At 34.9% G+C, this 22,503-nt stretch overlaps 2 protein-coding genes across 2 annotated transcripts in view; both read right to left on the reverse strand.

Annotated features, from left to right (window-relative positions):
* Positions 1-21,402, reverse strand: part of LOC129746084 (uncharacterized) — a 60,563-nt gene extending 39,161 nt beyond the window's left edge. Inside the window, exon 1 of the mRNA XM_055739545.1 lies at positions 21,141-21,402. Coding sequence (XP_055595520.1) covers positions 21,141-21,148 — 8 coding nt within the window. The 5' untranslated portion in view covers positions 21,149-21,402. The remainder of the gene's footprint in view (positions 1-21,140) is intronic.
* Positions 1-22,503, reverse strand: part of LOC129746085 (neuromodulin) — a 483,903-nt gene that overhangs the window by 443,568 nt on the left and 17,832 nt on the right. The window lies entirely within an intron of this gene.

Here is a 22,503-nt window from a genome sequence, read left to right on the forward strand (position 1 = left end):
CATAAATTGAGTTTGGTTTGCAATTCCCGATTTTTACAGAATATGGAAAAGTAAACAAAAAGAAAATTTCTATAACAATTTACCTGGTGTGACTTAAGCTAAATAACAAAATGTTTATAGTCGGTTCATTAAAACTCACATACCAACCTTTGAGAATAAGTCATTAATAAATTGATGATGTTTCTTTTTTTACTTGAAAAACAAATTTGTTTAAAATCAAATTCTTAATCTTTTTCTGTCATAACATCATTCATGTAGATAGGTTCATTTGAAAAGTGTTGCTCTAAACAAACCTTTGAATGTCAAGATCAATGTCACAAGATAACGCACATATGAAGTATAGAAAATAAACTAGAAATATCAATCTCAATCTTAGTGAAAGCCGGCGAATATTTTTTTCTTACCGGACAGCACCTTCTCTCTCTCTAGTTATCTGGAGAAAAAAAAACTAATCAATTTTACGACGATGGTGCTTTCGTCGGCCGTTGCCAAATTTAGCATTTCTCACCGAATGAGCTCACTAATCATCACTCCGAAGCCGCAACCGGTAACATATGACTTGGACTAATTTGATTTCGAGACTTTGGCTCAGCAGCATGTCCGACAAATCATAGGGAAGACAAGCTGGGAGAAAAAAATGGGAATTTCATGATGCGCACGGAAAAAAATACAGGTGTTATTTATCAACACAAGTTTTTCTTTTCACAAAAACTGCCTCATATGTACACAAAAAAAAAAATTACATGACACAGTAGGGTACATCAGTTAAGATATTCTAAATGTATGACAGTTATGAGCAAATTATTTGCCGTTTTTTAAGCACGCAAATAAAATGAATCTGCGAAACTTTTTTCGGTGTGCCTTGGTTAAATGTGAAGCAAATCGCACCTGTTAAAAATTAATGAACATGGCCATCGCGTGTTATTTAAAAAGTATTACGGGTTTAAAGCAAAGTCACTCTTAAAGTGTTATGTTTCTTTAATTTTTGCGCTAAGGAAAACTGAAGGCTAAACTGATAAGTAAATCCAAAATATATTGTTCATTTTTTCTCATAAAATTCTTTTTTGATACAAGCTACTTATTTTAAATTTAGTTAATTTTGTCAATGACGATTTTTACAGTCAGAACAATTTATACAATTCGGACAATTTTTATAAATTTGGCAGTTTCTTAAATCTTTGACAATTTATAGATTCAGGAAAATGTTTATTGTTTTCATTATTTCGTTAAATTTTGCATTTCTTACAGCTTAGCATAATTATCTTCATCCTCGGTGAGAAAGAATTTTTGATTTAAAAATTTTGTTTACAGTACAGATGTTTCTGGGTCAATTACTTTACAGCTGATCAACCATGAAAGATAGGTAGTCATCATCAACTAAGCAATAAAGTTCCCCACCTTGCTCCACAAATCTTCTGCCTCAACACAAACAGTACTAACTGAGTCAAGTTCACACACTGGCCGGACTAATTAACGATGCACTCTTCTAGTGGCATGGGCGTGTTCCAGAACAGGGAGGAGTAATTCAACCAGCACAACGCGTTTAGGAGGTCCAGGAGCTCCAAAAACGGACACGACTAATTAACATCGCAATTTGAGATTCCGCACATCAGATTTGTCATTCATTCACAGCACGCGACAATCCGCCCGTCGACTTCGCCTCTCTGTTTACCCTTTTGCTAGCTTGCTGCCCTAAAGTCAAGTCATCTGCAAGGTGTTTAGCTACAGCAACAAATCCGTTTCGATGGCGTGTGGGGTGAGATGGAAAAATAAATCACACCTTCCATAATGTACACACTCAACACCCAACATTGATTAACTAACTGTATCGAGCGCGCCGAGCTATTCTGCCGTGATGTTTACATTCACACAATTTTCCGAGTGAGACTCTACTTCCAGTTTATATCGGATCGAACTTTGTTTATCGACTTGACCCGAAACTCAACGGCCCGGACGTTTCCGATAGGTGAGGAATCAAACGGGAAGGTTAAGTTGACTTCACGGTTGATATTTTACCCCTTTTTCGGCACAGTCGAATATAGGTTAATGTGCCAAAAATGTCCTTAGCAGATTCGATTTCTGATACCGGGCGGGGGAACTTTTTATCAAGGAAAGGAAAGTAATAACCCTTTTTGGTTGTTTCTATCCCCCTTTGTCTTGTGATGGAAAAGGAAAGAACGGGTTTTTGTTACTTTTATGCATACGCAGTGCGGTTGCGCTGGAAGGACAATGCCAATGGATGCAAAGCTTGTAAATGCCAATTGTGACATCATCCTGTGCCAATTTTTCAACACCCCAAGCGTACTATTGTTGGAGTAGATCCTGATTCGTGACGTGTGGCGTAGAGGGTACCCAAGCAACCAAAAGTCACATATTTACTTGAATGAAGGCATTGAAGGTTAAATATTGGCTGACAAACAGAATCAACTGCCCAATTCCCTTTAGTGAACTTTATGTACTCTTTAATAATCTTGAAAGTTGCAAAAGTGATTAATATGTACGTTGTATGTGACTTGTTTTGCCTAATTCCCATAAGTGAACTATATGTTCCCATTAATTAAATTGAAAGTCTCAAAATTGATTTATACGTACGTTGTACGGGACTAAAGTCACATAAAGGGCACAAAAGTGCTCAATACGGGATTTGGTAAGTCACAAAAAGTTAATTGAGGTGCTTTCAAAATCAAATCACCACTTTGAATTTTTGTTTCAGTTGGAACAACATCAAAACGTGGTCTTGTGGTAGCGTCTTCGATTCTCACTACGAAATTTGGGTTCGATCCCCAAGCCGGGAAAGTTTTTTTTTTTAATAAGTAATTTGGTAATTAAGTTACCCTTGTGATGCGATATATGTAGAAAATGTAGGAAAAAAGCAATTGAGCAATTTGTCGAGTTTGGAATCCGGAGCGTGGCATCATGGCGGCACCATGTACAGAACATCTAATATATAAAGATGAGTTGGATTATATATGTTTGTTTGTATGCACCTTATACAAATCCACACCGCTTAACCGATCAGCCTGAAATTTGGTGCAGAGATGTAGTTGGACCAGGAGAAGGTTTTAGTAATAGTTCTAAGCCCCTCCCACCTAAGAAAAGGGACCCTCCCATACAACTTTCGTTTTTATTCCCACAAACCAGAAGTCATGGCACCCATTTTGTCGACCGATTTTCGTTTCCTTTGGCGGGATTGTTTAAACCATCACCATGGGCCGGGTATTAGAAACGACCATCCAGAGTTCACGTGTACTGGATAGCAAATCAAAGCTTGCTGAGTATTAAAAATTTGAAAGTGGACATTTGGCGGGTGTTTTTTTGTCCTCCTACTATTCAAAGCACGTGGTACCGGTACGAGATATTGGGATGCAAAATATGCCTACATTTTGAATTGAAAAATACAACTAGCCTAATAGGAATATATTGAGTAGAATTATAGTGGCTTTCGAAGTGCTTTTACCGCCTCTGGGGGCTTTGAGGGTCTACAAAAACATACAGTGAACTGAACAGTGAACAATAAATTGACTTTTTCAGCGGAACAACTATTTTTACTGAGTGTTGAAAACCGATTTTCATAAATTCCAGCTTCTAAGAGTCAATTATTTTCATATTTTTGGGATTTTTCATATAAAGAGAAAGATAAATTAATTAGATTCAGAGTTATAAGTACAAGGCTGCGATTTTCACGCTTCGATAGCTTTCGAGGAATTCAAATGGGGGTTTAGAAAATTGATTAGGAAATTAAATCCAAGGTTTTGAGTTTTCTACAATTCAATTTCATTGGCCAATTTCTAACTTTTGAGTCATTTTTGGTCATCAATGTGACTTGACAGCATTGAATACTTTTCGAAATAATTAATGGGATGATTGTGTCCACAAATGAAAACTTTGGAATAGAACTCAAATTAAATCTTTTTCTTAAAATTATAATGGTAACTTCGGTTCAGAGATAGTTTGTTTTCGATAACTTCAAAAAACAATAAGAAAACTTTCAACATTTAAAAACAAGTGTGATTCTAAAAAGCACACATACTATTGAAAACATGCAAAGTGAGTTTTAAACATGGTTCAACAATATTCTAAAGTCTTTTTTGAAAATTTCTTAGTAAATAAAACTTGGAAATACCATTGTACAGGGAGATCAGCCAGCTTGAAAAGTGGGATGATCTCCAAAAAAAAAAAGATTTTTTTCAAATGGGGGATGTGAAAATTTAACAAACAGTTTCATCAGCTGAAGATAAAAAAAACAGGTAAAAGCTATTCAAGCTTCCTTAGAAATGGTGGGTGGGAAAAAATGTTTGTTATTATAGGATGAAGAAGCATTTAAGGGAACTAATTTTTTGTTACTTTGAACACAAACCTCATATTCTTAATTATGAATACGAGAAAAAACAATAATCTCAATCTAAACTTAAAAAAGACTAACAAAACTTACAAAGCTAGGCCTAAAATTGGCAAAATTTCTTATATCTAATGATGAATAAAAAGCTTCCTAAATTTTGAGAAGTCAAACGACTCATTTGGATTTTTATTTTATGCGAACCCGAGCAAGGCCGGGTAAAATCAGCTAGTAGTAAATAATCAAGAGAAGGTGTTATGAACCGATGCTTAGGGTTGAGATAGAGAGAAATTTTTTGCTCACTTTACGATTTTTGGAAGCTGAATTAAAAGGCCGCTAGAAGCGGAATAGGAGATCATTAAGACTTTTTTTTTGGAACTTGAATGTATCAATAAGAACTTAAATTTTGAACTGCATAGAACGTACTTCATATCAATGACGGGGCCGAGTAAACGTTTTTACACCTGTTTTATGGGACTTTTGGTTGCTTGGGTAGTTTTTCTATGCCACCGGTCATGAGATCGAATCTCGGTCACGGGATACGTAGTACCCCAAGCAACCAAAAGTTCGCATAACATTTCTAGATCAGGTTTGATCAGCTCAATCGTGTATTGTAATACTACTTCTTTTCAGCTCAATTCTTAATAGCTAAGCGAACATTAAAGTTAAGAAAAAGTTCACATGGATTGCTAAACAACTTTTAAACAGCTTCACTTTTATAAGCAGAACAAAAAGTCGAAAAAAATACTTTTTTGCTTTTTCATATCCCTTCAAGTTTGCGAAGTCCGCCAATTTGATTAAAATTAATCAAGTATATTTGTTAACTTACATTTAAATAACATGTTCTTACCATCACAAGTAGGCAATGATTTTACTTGATTTGATAATTTTCTTCAAAACGACTTTCCGTTCTGATTTTTTTCTTTATTCCCACTATCAATTGTTAAAAAGTTTTTCCGGAACTAAATGTGTACTTCATATTGTCGTTTTCCAAGAAACAATGGGTTTTTTATTCAAACACGGATTGAAGTTCGAAACAAATAGAATAAAACCTTTAAATCTACTTCAAATTTCAAATATTGTGAAGTTGCTTTTGAACGCCTGTTGGAATTTAGGTCAGGCCAATGCAAATTCGCAGCAGCAATTTCGCAGCATTTTTTTTCTTTTAGATTGAAAACTGAACACTTTTTGAAAAAAGTTGTTATCGTTTATGATAAAAACTCGTGCCGGATTCTAACAAAATCAACAAAACTATTGTTTTAGATGAGGCATGCTCAGTTTAGTGAAACTTGTAAACCTATTCACTGCAAAACCCTCTCAAAGCCTTGAAAAAATTTTGATCATTTTAATGAAACAAAATTTGATGTCTGCTCACTGGTCGGTGATTTAATCAGATCAATTTGACATTTGAGCGTTATTTAATTTTTTTTCTTTGTTTTCCAGCCCAAGGTTGGAACTAATTTAAAGCGTTTAAGTTTACAATAGAGTTCAACAAAGATTTTTTAACTAACTATTGAACAAATAGACTAGCAACCCTTAGATAGCTACTTTATGTTGAAACAAGAGGAGTAGGTAACAAGTAGATTGTTTTCATCATACCAACTTTAAAGTTCTCAAAAAGTAGAAACAGAAATCAAAATAGTACCTACTTTAATCCTAATCCGCTCATGAGAGTCAACATGACACTTTTGGAAATTTGGCGGCTTGTAACCTTTTTCGAGTGCATCCAAATTAGAAAATTTCTTCAGGGACCGTCAATGAATTCTTGAAATCTTTAATTTTGCATCATAACTTTTTTATGGACGTACCCTGAAAGCCCAAGAAAAAAACTCCCTAATCAGACCTTAAATGTCAATTTGACACTCCTGATGAAAACCAATATATCTCTCTTGTTTTTTTTACCGATTTTTTCAAATTTTTAGTCTTGAAAACCTCATAATGTAAGTCAAATATGTTTTAAGACAATATTCACCTACAACACTTAAGTTTTCCGTTTTTTAAAGTGTCACATAGTGTCCAAGAAAGCTGAAGTTAAAAGATTATGTTGCCCATAAGGATTATTTTTTTGATTTTTTTTTATCATGAACAACAAATATGTAAAAAAGTGGTGTAAAAACCGTACTTTTCAATCAATGAACCCTCATTTTTTTTAAGTCATACTAGTTAAATTTGAAAAAGAGAACTGAAAAGTTGACGTAATTTGGCACATTTACGCATCTTTAGATTTTCGTAAAACGAGAAAAATATTTTTTGACGAATTTTCAAAAATAGCTGTTTTTTAACACTTTTTGTCAATTTGCAATTTTTAAGATTTTTTTGCACTTAAATTCAACTCTGCACTGGATTTTGAGCATTCTCACGGAAGACTTTCGCAATAAATTTACCCCAGACACACTTCAGGGACGGATGAGGATTAAAACTTCTTATAGTATTGGCTGAACTTGATAAAGAATGAAGTTCCATGGACCTCGAAATAGCATTTTGAACAGCAAAATAGTTCCACGAAACCTTTGTACAGCTCTTTGTGAACTTATGAGTTCGTTCCTTAAGTGATATCCGAAAATTTGGTTGCTTCGGACTCTTCCTGTGGGTTGGTGGTTTCAGCATTTCTGAGATGCTGGCCATCATATCCTCGAAAGATTTACGACTTTGTGTTGAGGGTTATCTCTTCTATGAAATTATTAATTAATTAGCTATATCGGTGGAATTTTATATTCTTTGGGAAGGTAAATTATAGACGAAAAGAAGATGGGAATAAGATGAAAGATGTTGAAAATGAGCGGAAAGGTGAGGAACAAAGAGATGAAATGTCTCTTTTCTTATTTTAATCTTCTATCCGTATATAATCTTTCAAGTCTTGAATATTTTTCTCTCAAATAATACCGATACAGCCGATAAAATATTTTCACAAAATAAATCTACGGTGATTAACTCTTCATTTCAAAAGTTAACTCTCTTCTGCAAGAATTATGAATTTGTTGAGATTTTTTTTTATAAAAATAACATTACTGACCTCTAACTAAGAAATTTATGATAAAAAAAACAAAATTGTTTTCAATTTTTTTTTTAAATAGTGTGAAATATGAGTTTGGTTATTTTAATTTTTATAAGGGTTTGATAAAGTCGGAATGAATATCAAATTCTTCTTTTGTCATTTTTAAATGTTTATTACTGCCGGAAAAGCAAAACAAGTTTTGAAAGTGATTCATTCAGTCCTGAATTAACGAACGAGTTTTAATTTGGTATGGAAATCTGTAAGGAAAACAAATTTCTTTTGATAAAAATCGTCAGAATGAAGGGGAGGTTGGGAATCATGGGTCACTTTTTTCTTTGCTCCATTTTTTTTTATTATAAAAGATAAAATGCAAAAGACAAACATTATGGTTTTCTACATTTTTAACGTGCCATTTGACAATTTTATTTATTTTTTAACAATAGTTTTTTTCCGAGTCCTGACTGTTTTAAAAAAAGTTTTTATTTATTTTTGAAAATGATGGGGAATCGCGTGCCACCAAATTCAAAATGAGCAAATGAAATGATAAGTTTTTGAGTTGACCCAAAACTGTAATTTCATAATTTATTAAATAATGTTGGAGCAATTTCAGGTGAGAAAATAAAAAAGAAAGTTAAGCATGTTTGAAAAGTTTCGAAAACCTAGATCTTGAACGTTTTGGCAAAATTCCTTATAAAGGATTTTTTTTCGATTTTATCGCATTCAATTAAATCGAATATTTTTCATAACTATTAAAATGGCATGAGAAAACTTTACAGGAATAACCAATGTATTTTAAGATATAAATGTGTATAAAAACACCAAAACATAGGTGGCCCAAGTTACCCCACGTTATGTGGCCCACAATTTCCCACAAGCTATGTTTTGTAAATTTGTTGCGTTTGAGTGACTTATTGATGTTTTATGAAAAATTCCCTTTCCATGTGAAAGAGCTAGGCAAAACTATGACCACCAGCATATGAGTATATTTTTGTTATGTACTTTAGGTCTCCCTCCGATGCAATTTGCAGGTACTTGTTTAATTATTGAAGTATATTTTTCTAGGCTAGTTAAATAAAAGAATCATACGAAGAGCGACGACGACAGTTGGATTGAGATTTTTATCTCAACACACATTCGAGATATTTAGAGTGACCCACGTTTCCCCATGGCCCACTCTCCCCTACTAAATGAAAAAAATATACTTTGCATTATGAAAAAAAAAATCCTTAGAAATTACGGATACAAAGCAAAGTTTTTAAATTGATTTTAGGAATTTTATCGTCTAACTATTATTTTTTGTCTACCTATTAATTTGAAAGTTGATTAACCGTAGGATGGAAATAAAAAATCTCAAAAAGGTGCTATGCAGAGCAAATGAGTTTGTTTTCCTTAAAAAAAACGTTCAACGAAATTATTGGAAACTTTAGCAAGAAAACCTGCCATTTTTTCAATACTTCATCATACAATTACTTTCATCGGATTCAGCTTTTAAATTTGATTATCATAAATTTCTCAATGAAATGGTTTGCTACTTCTCATGTGAGCCTTAATGAAGCATAATAAAAGAAAAAAAAAACAGTAAATTAAGAGAAATTTTGTCTCAATCATATTTGATTTTCCTAGCTAAAATAATATTTAAAAATTTCTTTTAAATTACAAATTTCCCAATAAAAATGAAACGCGATGCATAAATTCTGGAAACATCCAAATGTTTCCCAGATGAACAAATTGTAACGAAAATATTTATTCCTATATTTCAATCGTTAGAGAATAACATGAACTTCATAATGCCTTGTTTTCAAAGCAACAGTAAACTCTCAACTTTTTCAAGGTTTATGCAGTCACTATCAGTTAAAAAGAACTCAAAATACTGTATTTATCTAAAAACTAAAAAAATGCGCCTTCAAGTATGCAATGACACAAGGGTAGTAGACAAACATTTAGAATTATCTTTGTCTGATACTAACAATCTGTGTGAGAATCAATGAGAATTAATATGGCAAAAATAGTCAACGGACCTTTTATCTTTGGATTTTGCTAGATTTTTATCTAGGGTTAGGGCACCCTGAATTAAGGATCAAGTCTCATTTAGTGAAGGATCAAGTCTCCATTAACTTATAAAATATCACTATTTTTTTTGTCTCACGAAAGTGCTTCTTGTTCATCTACGGATATGTATCGTTTTATCATTCTATTAACTTGAAATGACGCTGTCAGAAAATGCAAAAGACAGTGAGTTGCTAAATTTTCCGAAAAAGATATAATGCAAATAAGAAAAGGGCATCAAGTATCACCATTCTCCTTTATGAATGATCGTTTAACTTCTCAAACCGGTTGACAGGATTATGTAAAAAATATCAAAATTTAGGGCTTTCGAGCCAAAGGGGTATCAGTGCATAAAAGCTACTTTGAGAAAAAATGATATTAAATTCTTATGTTTGGTCATTTTCCATACTTTTTTTTCTCGAAAATTTGCAAATAAAATTTAAAATATGGGAAAAAAACATCAAACATAGTTTGAATATGAAGTATTTTTTGGCATTATCAAGTCAAAATCGACCGTTTTAGCACTTACACCTCTTCAGCTCTATGGGCCTCGATTATGTTATTTGAAATTATTTATTTTCACCAACTGACCGATGCAATCAACGGGTAAAACCAAATGCAGTCGATGATGCATATTACTTTATTTATTTATTTATTTTTCATATTTTTTTTTGATTGAGCTTTGTCAAAGTTTTGTGGCAGCCTGGAGGATATTGCTTTGAGTTCCTTCTAATTCTTTATGCAAAAATTATTGAAAAAGAACTTCTCTAAAATACCCTTACTTGCATAAAAAATCCATAATATTCCACGTTTTTCTGTTAATAAATTCCCCATTTCAAAATTGACTGCAATCTGAATAATCAATGACTGTTTATTTTTCCGCTTCCTAGAACAAATGCCAATTCAGCAGCTCCAAAAATTCACACACACACACAAAAGATGCATTCCGCCATTGCCAGATTCCCCGAAATTACTCTCCTCTATAAAATTCAGCTTACCCAAAATAAATGAATATGGTGGTGGTCCCCAACACAAAGCATCCGGAAGAGCCAGAAAGGACGCGAAAACGAGTTGAAAATTTATCGATTATTCTACCAGACTCGACGTAGACAGCGAAATTGGCAAGACGCTCTTACTATGTACTGTACCCAGTACCTTCATACATAAATGGGAGAAGCAGCAACAGCAATTGTGCAAACCGAGAGTCCTCGTCGAAGGTGGAAGAGGAAGGAGGGTCAGGTGCATTTGAGGGCCAGAAGTTCAACTTTGAGTGGGGGTGTGGGAAGGAAATTTCTGAGAAGCTTTCTCTATGTGTATGAAACTATTTGCTGAAGTTGCTTTGGAGTTGCAGCAACAAGGAGCACGGGACAGGATAGAAAAAAAGTAATCAGGGAAAAAACTCCCATTAAAATTGAAACTACATAGGGTAAGGTTGGAAAAAAGTACACTCCTACCCCTTGCTTTGCTTGGATTGGAGTGCGGTTTTTTGTTGAATCCTTTGGCCTCAATGTGTGCCCTCGTGAATTATTGATGGATCATTTTGGAAGTGGGGAGATGCCGGTTTGGTTTGAGGCAGGGCAACATTAAACATCAACACGCGGTTTTGCAGAAGTAACTGACTCGTACAAGTACCCTATTTCCACATGTTTTCTAGCTTGGCTTGGAATCGTTTTGATCCATTGCCGGGGTGTGCATTTCTGTGTGAGCGATATCAACCTGGTTTCATTAAAGTTTCAGAAAAGTGGAAAGGTGATATGCCGAACAATTATGCTCGTCTTTCCAGAACTTTTGCTACGGATTTGAGTTATGTGCGCATAGAAGTTAGACGATACACGAAACGTTTACTCTTTTAATACAGAAAATTAGAAAGAAAATAGTATAGATATACCTTCCATCGCAGTATTAATTATTTCAGCCTATTCAGTTGAATTCTGAGTAGTTCGTTTCAATTTTATTTTTCTGTTTCAAAGCTTCCCAATAAAAATTATTTGTTTCTTAACCTTGGTTTACAACTTTTACTAACATTTATCGGTCGGAAATTAGATATGTTTCTTCGAAAACTTCAGTTTCATTAAAATTTGTTTTTTGTAGATTTTAAAAAACACATTTCTTATGATCTAAAAATGTGTTCGTTATCTTTCCAGATCGAGCGTTTGTAATCCAGGAAATGCATAGGAGAAAAAATTAAAACATAAAATTCTAATTCGTTTTCGAATTTCATATAAGTTATTCAAATTCCGGTCAGTGACTAATTACTTTGTCTTCGAAAGACTATGGTTGGGTTGTCTGGAAAAATTTCATATCAGAATAATTTAATATACAAATTTGTTTAAGAGAGACTAAAAACGGTTGGGCTGCAATGTGGCGATGTGGTCTAGTGAATAGGCTGACGCGTGTCTGGTCTTGGTATGCCAGGCGTAATGAGTTCGATTCCTTGTATCGGCAAGAAAACTTTTGGGTTCGAATCCCATAAGTGGCCGACAGGTAAGATGTGTTTTTTTCTAATAACTGACTATATAATATGAATTTTCAATCAGTTGCCAGCTGGCCAGGTATATACACGGATGCCAGAATACCTGTAAGCAGTCTTCCGAAAATCAATCAAAACAAACACTCAGGATGCGTTTCCTGTTGGAAACATTCAGATTGTATAATGGGATAGCGCCTCTCGCAACTGCTTCGCCTGACTGGTATGCAATCTCGATCAGCGCTCCTATCAGCTATGCAAACCGAGTCGCATCATTCAGAATCATCGGTTCAGCAAACATCGCATATCGGAGATGAGTGAGATACAAACTGATCCATTCTGAATGTATCTCACTTAGTATCTGCCTGATTTATATGAAATTCAAAATTTTTTTTTGCAGGACGAGAAAAATCAAACAGTTGTGCGGGACACCATAAATTCTCAGTAGTTTTAACGTGACGGACGACAGTTTAATAAGAGAACTTGTAAAATTTGTAAAACATGGCGAAAGTGAACATCTTTCCCTCACAAACACAACTTCAATTTGATTTTGATCATACTGATGTTAAAAAACGTTATAACAACAAATAAATTTATTAATTTGCTATATATCAAATCAAACAAAATACGCTAATGATCGGCTTCATGTATCACTCACTCACTGCCTGATCCATTCACTCCTGATAGAAGACCAACAAGATTCGCCATATGCATTGCGCATTGGTGAGATTCCAATTTGATGATGGTGCTGCACTGTTTTGACAGCAAGCATCGTACGAGGTGATCTGTATTTTAGCGATGAATTGAACGATCGATGATCGGGTAGGTCCAGTAGCAATCAATAACGAAACCCGACCGTTGTACGTTCAGGTGCGAAGTGGAATCAGAAACATTCATTGAAAATGAGTGATATTCGGAACACTGCCTGTAAGTAAACTAGCCCATCTGATTGCCTCGTTCTTCTAAAGTATACCTACATCAATATACCCAATACATTCACTCCATAACAGTTCATACGAAGCCATGGGGTCCGGGAAGGGTGGCGCGCTGCATTGGAGATTTGTCGAGCTTAATAATCTTAAGAAAGCATGTGAGCACATACTTAGGCAGAAACTAGGGTGAATCCGGGCACCCATGTGGATAACCAACATTTTGTGTTGCCGAAATCGAATGTAGCCAAAATCGAACGGTTTTTTTCTCAATCTCTTTTTTTAAATTAATACTACAAAAAGCTATTACTTTTGTAGTAATAAGTATTAAGAAAAATGAGAAAAAAACACATCTTTGGATTGATTAAACTTAAAAACATTGGACACTTCATTAAAAACACGACTACAAATATGCATAGGGTGATTTTGGGCAAAAACTGTGCGACTAGATGGAATCCACAAAAAGTTCTGTTGACTCGCTGGAGCATGAATGTGGATGCTTTGTAGCAGTAGAGTACAGTCAATGTTGTTTATCATCAAATCAAAAACAAACATTCTTTGGATGTATATTCGTCTGCGTCGCAGGGTCTCAAGACTTATTAGATAGCATCTTTCGGCATGCGGTGGCAGTCGTACGGCATTATTCCACGGCAGTCTACGGAGTGCAAATCGTAGGAACTTTTTTTGTACCCTTTTTAGTCTTTCAGTGTGTACTGTTTGATGCGGGGCGCCCAAACTACCACGGCGTATTCCAGAACGCTGCCACCAAGGCGCAGTAAACCGCTTTAAAACAATATACATCCTCAAACTCAACAGTGTTTCTACGAGTAAAGCCAAAAATAGCAAAGGCTTTTGCGGTTGTGGTGGCAATGTGTTCTGAAAAACTTAGTTTCTTATCAAAAACAACTCAGAGATCTTTAATCGAAACTACTCGTTCCATTTCTGCTGTGTCCATTTTGTAGGCAAAACGGAGTGGAGTTCTAGCTCTGCAGAAAGTTATACATCGGCATTTACTGGCATTAGCTTCCATCCCATGAGACTTGCACCAGTCCAAAAGTGTCGAGATGTCGGCTTGAAGTGCTGCAGAGTCCACTGGTGATTCGATTTCCCGGTAAATCTTAAGGTCATCTGCGTACATTAATTTAGAGGATTGCAGTAAACAAGCAAGACCGTTAACAAAAAGGATAAAGATTAGTGGTCCTATGTGACTGCCCTGGGGAACACCGGAAGGGACGTCAAATGGCTGAAATCTGATTCCTCGTAGATTCACAAATACTCGTCGGTTTGTCAAGTAGGACCATTTGTAATCCATGACGGAGAGCCGTAGCGTTCTATTTTCCTGATAACGATTTCATGTGGAACTTTATGAAATGCTTTGAGAAATCTATTTAAATGGCATCTACTTGTTGCTTTTTGCTGATAGCGGTATGGAGTGTGGCAGAGTAGCTCATCAGATTCGAGACCGTTGATCTTTTTTTCATGAAACCATGTTGGTGTTTGGTTATTATTGGTTTAGCAGCGTTGTAAAGTCTCTCGTAGATAATTGACTCAAACACCTTTGACAAGCAACAGAGAATCGATATAGGTCTGTAGTTCTCCACGCTATGACTGTTTCCCGATTTGTGTATTGGTGTTATGGCGGCCGTCTTCCAAATGCTAGGGAAAATACCTTTGTTAAGTGACCGATTAAAGATGATTTGCAGTGCAGGCCTGGGCCTTTTGACGGATCGATAGTTTTCTGAGCTGCCAAGACTTCATGCTGGGTAAGAAGCGGCTGAGGAAGGTTGCTGTCAAATGCAGGCAATGTTTCGAAGTTTTCGTTGGTAGCAGGTGGCATTTGTGTTGAATAAACGCTAAAAGTCTACAAAAAGGTTAACAGACTCACAGGCAGTTTCAGAGGAGCACCCGTCAAACGATATTCGGATGGAAAGCTGCTGATACGAACGTCGGGACCTAATAAATTTCCAGAATTCAGAAGGATTGCTTTTCACTTCCCTCTCCATATCATTGATGTATCTCCTGAAAAGAGTGTTGCGTAACGCTGAGTAATCAGCTTCCGTTGATGCTAGATCGGCTTTATTTGCTGCTGTTTTATTCACGAAGTATCGATTGCGTGTCTTGCGTAGTCTGTTCCTAAAACGACGAAGGTCGGCGTTCCACCAAGGTTGCTTATACGACTGATGTTGGAAAGGTCGTGTCTTTGGAGTGTGAAACCTCCTTCTTTGAAAATTTGAACCCACGATCCCCCAGTCACTTTCTAAAAAAAAATTTAAAAAAAAGTCCCAACATGTAAGAGACGTTTTACATGCAGCATTTGACTCGTAAATCGGGTTATATATTTGCATAAAGCTTTTTTTCAAAGTGCGGATATTTAGATTCATTCAAAATTATAAGTTTATGATAAGTACAAGTTGTTTAGTTTTTATCACCGCACGTACTTATAATCTTTTTTGATTGATATTTTTCGGTGAGCGCAAGACGAAATAAAAATGCTGTTTTTTAACGTTTTCGGCCTACTTAACTTTCGGCCATCCTCAGAAAAACTGTATTTATTAAGTAAAATTAAAAGATGAAATTAATTACAAATTATACTTTTGAATTTGTCAATGCACTGTGCACTCGGAAATTGAAACTCACAAACTTTTTTGCCGCGTGTTTCCTCAACGGCCGTCTCACGATTTTTAAAATCGACGTCAGCTAATTGCTCCTGGTCAGCCGTCGTCCAGTGATGATGTCATCGAGTGCGTTCCTGATTGGTTCGTCGTCGGTTGCGTTTTGGGTTTGTTCGCTCTTTTAAATTGTGGTGTCTCTCTCAGCTTCTTGATTAGCGCGTTGTATATCGAGGAAATTTCTATTGCGTCTCTCTGTATGTTGACTGCCTTCTCTCCTCTCAATTTTATATGCAGAGTTTCCGCAGTTTTCCTCTTGTTGTCATCGCTCATTTTTTCCAGAATCCTGACATCGTTGTAGTTGAACGTGTGATGGTTTTCCACCGCATGTTGTGTTAGGCCGGTTGTGGAGGCATTCGGTTTAAAACTATATTTGTGGTTTTTGATGCGTTTTTCAATAGTTTGGGAGGTTTGTCCACAATATACACGGCCGCATTCGCACGGGATTTCGTAAACCACTTGTGTTTGCTTCATTTTTGGGATTTCATCTTTGAGCTTGGAGAAGATGCAATTTTTGATCTTGTTCACGGGTTTTGATGAAGCAATGATGTCGTGTTTTCGTAGTATTTTGCTCACTTTTTCACTCAAATGGGGGATGTATGTTAAGGAAGCATATCTACCCATTTGAGTGTCTCGGTTTTCGTATTGTAGCGAGTTATAAATTGCATCTGTTCTTGTTTTTAAAATGTGGTTTATAAAACTGTCTGGATAGTTATTGGAAAGAAGGATTCCTTTGACATTCTGGATGCTTTTTACCCTTTCTTCTACGTCAGTCAGTTTTAGTGCGCGATCAATTAAAGCAATCGCTGTGTTCATTTTGTGCGCATGGGGACTGGCGGATGAGAAATCTAGGTATCGTCCGTTCGTTTGTTTTGTGAACCAATGCTTGTTTATTTTGTTGTTTTTTCTGGTGAGAGTCATGTCTAAGAAGCGAATAGAACAGTTTGTTTCTTTTTCCACTGTGAATTTTATGCTCTCGAAGGGTTTGTTAAATTCGTTTTGGATTTCATCAATTCTATTTTCTTCAGCAATGAGAAGGCAGTCATCAACGTAGCGTTTATAGATGATAAGATTGATTCCTTTGGTCTTCAGTTCAGTGATGACTACCTCCTCAAGGTGTTCTAATAGAATATTCGCCACAACTCCGCTCAGTGGTGAGCCCATCCCAACCCCAAATATTTGCTTGTAAAAACAGCATTTTTATTTCGTCTTGCGCTCACCGAAAAATATCAATCAAAAAAGATGATAAGTACAAGTGTAACATTTTCACATAATTTGAAGAACGCATTAACTGATGAAATGCCGAAAAGGTCAGATTCAAATTCTGTTTACTATACAATTATATAGCATTAGACCGCTGCTAGACCGAGGTTTTCATGAAAATTTTAAATTTTTAAATTTTTACACCTCCCATCATTTTTTTTTTGGTTTCTTGCCACAAATAGCAATAAAATTTTGAGAAGCGATCCATTGAGTCCTGTGTTAGCGCAACGAAGTTTCCATGGACATTTGTGTGGGAAAACAAATTTTTTTATTGAAAAATTGGCAAAGATGTACTGAGAGTTCGGAAAATATAACTTCGAACATTAAATATCCCTTGATTTTTGCACTATATTTCATGTAAACAAGTAGACCTAGACTACATGTTTTAAATATACCTTTATCTTAAATCTATCGTTCTTCATGTTTAACTATCTTCTCCTTTTTCTCCTGTCCAATAATAAATTGTAAAAACAAAATCATGAAACAAACAAACAAAAAATCGAGGTATTTAAGATCGATAGTTTAAAAAAATCACAAATCCCATTTATTCAATTTTTATTTTCTACAGTTGTCTTTTGCTCTTTCAATTGTTTGAATTTCCGAAGAATTTATCAAATTTTTCAAATACCTTAAAATGTATCCTCTCAAACTGAGTTTAGTTTTGGTGCTATAGTTGTCATTGTTGAATATTTCATTTGAATTTCAGTTTATTTATGTATAAATTTTTAAAAATTGTTTGTATATTCACATACGTGTAGTTTGTTCAATGAGTTAATTTATTATTTCATAAAAGTGAATTTGAAATTTGTGCCAAAGACGTGGATCAATGTACTGAAGCGTTGCTATGATTACAAATTTATGTGTTAACAGTTTTATCACCGCTGATTTATGATTTTAAGTTAATGATTCCTAATGGCATTTCGGTGAAGTATACATTCTAACAGGAAGAATTTCAAATGAAAGTTATGAAAATAATAGATGCATAGATTAGATTAGGAAGCGAGAAAGGTATTGAAAATGAGCCAAAAAAAATGACTTTGCCGTACTTTTTCCTTTTGTCCGATCGGGGTCGAAAAACACGTGCTTCGATCTATCCAAGTATCATTGTATAGATCAATGCAAAGTCAGCCTATCGACTTGCTTTTTCTAGACAATGATACGGTGCGGGACAAATGGTCTTGTGCGGCAAGAAGTTTTCTCAAATCACGCCTTTGGCTCATTTTCAACACCTTTCATGCTTCCTAATCTAATCTATCCGTCTATAATTTTCATAACTTTCATTTGAAATTCTTCCTGTTAGAATGTATACTTCACCGAAATGCCATTAATCATTAAATGAAGATTACAAATTTAGTACGTATTCAATATTTCGGTTGTTTTGATTCCAAACCTTTATCGTTTATTAACCATTTCAAGTAACCAAAAGTTCCATAGAATGATCTCTTAGAAGCTTACTCTGCCTTGATTGAAGGCTTTATAGCGTTCTACTCAGCTGAAATTTTAAATTCTTATTGATACTTTCAAGTTCCATAAACAAAGCTGAGTAGAAGGCTATTCAGCTTCAAATGAGACTTTGAAAAAAAATCTTGCCAAAATAAAGCGTTCTTAAGCCGTATCCCACTTTGGATTCTGATTTGCTTTCATCTTTATTAATATTTAAATTTGTTTCTTTTTTCAACACTTTAAAACTAACTTGAAAAATTTCCTTCATGGAGATTTGAACCTGAACCTGTGGGATGATGCTTGGCACCTTGGCTGTTTTCTGATTACATGGTATTTAAAACATCTATTTAAAATAATTTACGAGTTATCCTTTTAAAAGTAGATGAGGGATGAAGGGATAAAAAATAGTAAACAATCAGCTTCAAAAAGTATAAACAGAAGTTGTGAAACGAGAGCCGCCGTACGAAATAAATTATCCTAGCCTTCAATTTGGCTTACCATGAATATATAATCACCGTGTGAATGATCAATTTTACGCGAGTCGTATCCGCAACATTCAAATTTAAACGTTAGTGTACAAACTGAATTCCTTTTTTTGACATTTATATCTCATTGAATAATGTTTATTAACAGTTCAAAAAAGGAATGCACCTTAATATGAGTACCGCGAACAAGCCGCTGCAATTTCTGTTACGTTCCAATTTTGAAATTTTTTACTAAAATATAACACATCTGTACATTTTAGATTGACTGAAACCAGAAAACAAAATTTGAGAAAATTATCAGAATAGTACGATTTTTACGGCAAATTCAACATTGGAAAAAAATGAGCTCAATCGACCCACATTTTCAAAGTGTCTGTTTGTTAGAATGTACTTAGGTGCTGGATGTGTCGTTACTGTTTCTGTGAGAGTTGCTTTCATTGAAAGGGAAAATAAAAAGAGTCGGTATCAGAATTACTATGTTTCTACTAATGTGGAAAACGTAAAAATGATTAGTTATATGTAATTTTAATTTATAAGCTAATAATGTACACTCGCTAAATAAATATGCATTTCTCCAATAATTTTGACTTTTTTATGTTACTCCTTCCACCCATTTTTGTCCAATTCACCATCGAAGTAGGGAAAAAAGCAACTGTTTTTTTTTGAGAAAACTTCCGAATAAACATGATAAATCAAACTATTACCAATTAAGAAAGGTGCATCCGCCAATGCGACACATTTTTATCAGATTTTTCTATCGAAAATTCACAAACCAATCAAACGGACAAACGGATGATCCGGATGGAGGGTGGGTTGAAAATGATCGAAAATGGCGCTACGTAATGTCCAAGAAAGCTGTAGTGAGAAGCTATATGTTGTACATAAGGATTTATTTTATTGAAATTTTAAGATCATGTACACAAGAAATATAAAACAGTGTGGTAAAAACTGTACTTAATATTCAATCAATGAACCGTCAAAATTGTTTAAGTAACATCAGATAAATTTTGAAAAGAGGATTGGAAAGCTGACGTTATTAGGCCATTTTTGCACTTTTAGATTTTCAAAATGAAACACAGAATTGAATAACGGAATGCAATGAAAATGAACAAACTTATTTGTTCTAAATGTAAAGATTCAGCATTTGAATAAATCTGTTTTGAGTCACGAGTACGATATATAGATCCATGTTAGTAACTGAACGAAAGAGAGAAACTCTTTGGTCGTATAATCCTGAGAGTGTAGATAATTTCCAATTGAACGTCATTCTGTTAACGGCTTTTCACTCGAATGGCTGATTGAAGCTAGCTTGGGTTCGATAACAAATAATTTAAATAAAGTTCGCTACAAGAATGTTTGCACTTAAATTCAATTTTGCACTGGATTTTGACTATTCACGCAAGGTTTTTGCAATAAATTACATATCGATTCTAGTGGTGTAATTGCATTAGCGCTCCAAAACTTTATACAAATATGAATAAAAATAACATTACGAGGATTCTAAAACTATAAATTTTGTAAAAATCGGTTGGGAAACAAGAGTATTGGTTTTAGTCAAGAGTGTCAAATTGACATGCCAGGGATTGTAACAGGTAAAAATTCCAGGGACAGATAAGGGTTAAGTTTAAACTCAAAATATAAAATTTTTAAAACTTGATCACATTCACAAAAGTTCATAATCAATTGAAATTAAGTAAACGTTTGAAAAACTTATAATTGGAGATTTAGTAATCTGAATATTGGCAATCACTGCCATTATATTGAATTATATTGAGCACATTTGTGGTTGAATTGTTTATTCAGTTGCAACCGAACAATGTTCGAAAATTCCTCGATGTGTGACTCTCGCGACACTCGTCTTGCGACTGTTCCTTAATGACCCATAAAATTGACACTAAATACTTCCGCACGACATGGCCAGATTCCAGGCCGTCAGTGGCCTTTTACCATGCACAGTTGCACCAGAATAGCATCGGATGCACCAGCGATTTCATTATTATCCAGCTTGTTCTCTTCTCGCCAAACGATATCACTCGATTTTGCAACCACTGATCCGCGAACGTCTGGGTCCATACATATGTTGGTGATAATTTTGTCACTTGAAGCTACGTCATCCTCGTCGTTCGGCTTAACAGCAGTTTCTACTTTGGATAAAATATTAAAATCACACAATCCGACAACCACCCACCTACTCAACGAATTTGCGGCATCGAAATGAAAAAAAAAATCAAATGAGGAAGAACAGATTCTTTCCACCGGCACGACGCGAAGCCGCCTTTCGGTTCCTCTCCCATTTAGTTGCCATTTAAAACTTTCCGGTTCAATTTCGGCAGTTTTTTGTTTCAACGCCCGTTTGATGAATGGAAAATGTGTGCTCCAGATTTTTTTTACCCAAACCAACGAAAACAACGAAAAAAGTTCTTCAATCAAACTGACAATCTCATCATTTGTTAAAATGCTTCTTTTATAATAAACTGTAATCTTCCAAACCTTGCATCATCACTTACTTGGCCATTATTCCTTGCTATCACTCTGCTATTATGCTCACTAAGTTATCAAATTTCGAGTGATTATTCTCGTACTGCAAGTTCTTTGTTTTATACACCAAACACCGGTACGCCGACTAACAAAAAAAAAATGCTCGAATGAAAGCTCTTTCACCTTCCAATCACCAATGCTCAATGATGCTCTGAGCTAAGATCCGTTCTTCTCTACTACTAACTGCTAGTAGAAGCGCCGAAACAAAAATCACGCCAAATCGCTTGAACGTCTAGCCGCCGACTAAACAGCGTCGCTGTGCTCCAGAACAGTTTTGCCTATCGCTCGGAGCCAATTTCTACGATTATGGTGTCGTCCTGGGTTCTCTCTGGTTTTCCGCTAGAATCTGACTACATATATATGTATCTACGTAGTTAGTAGGGTAACGGACTTATTTTGGACCGGGTACATATTTTGGACCACCTTGCAGCTTTTTTCCAATCTTTCTCTCATAAATCATGCTTATCATGAAAATTTTGAACAAATATAGTTAAAGCTATTTTTTATTATTCTAATCACATCTAAGTTTTCAATTAAATAAACTGATAAGTGATAGAAAATTGAAAACAAAGTTTTGATTTCTGACAGTTGGACCAAATCAAGTCTGTTTCAAGAGGACGTGCCATTATTGGAGTCAACTTTGAAGAAGTTTTCTGCCTAGCTGTGATGAATTTAACAACTACAAACATGTTCACAGCTATGATAAAACACATGAAAACTAGTTAGCAAGCTTAAAGAACCTGAAAAACTTGTTTTTATCGCAATTTGACCCATGTCGAAAATAGGTCCAATTTAATTCCTTATGGACTTATTTTGGACCACCCAACATAACCTGAGTATTTAACTCGCTGTTGAATGTTCATGAACGTAATAGAACGTAGTACGGCGATATGAAAAGAATTATGCACACTATTATAATCGCTTATTATAAATAAAATTTGGTCTTTTTGGCATTATTTTATTTAATCAACTCGCTAAAGCCCAAACCCGCCTTTAGAAGGGGTTCACTTCAATTGGCATAAAACCAAGTCAATCATTGTTTTTACTTACTTTTTGTGCACTTTTCTTCAAACCACGTTAATTTTACAATCTACATTAATGGCAACTGTTTAATAAGCAGTTGTCGAAAACTACAGCTTAAGAACATGAGAATTGCTATTTTTTCAGCCCCTGTGGTTATGCAATCATTGAAAAAAAAAACTGTTGAAGAATTTACTCCAACAATAATTTATTTTTGTTAGACCAAAGGTTTTTCAAAGATAAAACTGAACTTTTGCGAATTTTTCAACATCATAAATCTGGTAAAAGATGGTTAATTCTCGCATATTTTTA

This window comes from Uranotaenia lowii, chromosome 2 (genome assembly GCF_029784155.1).
Source record: "Uranotaenia lowii strain MFRU-FL chromosome 2, ASM2978415v1, whole genome shotgun sequence".
In the NCBI taxonomy this organism is placed as follows: domain Eukaryota; kingdom Metazoa; phylum Arthropoda; class Insecta; order Diptera; family Culicidae; genus Uranotaenia; species Uranotaenia lowii.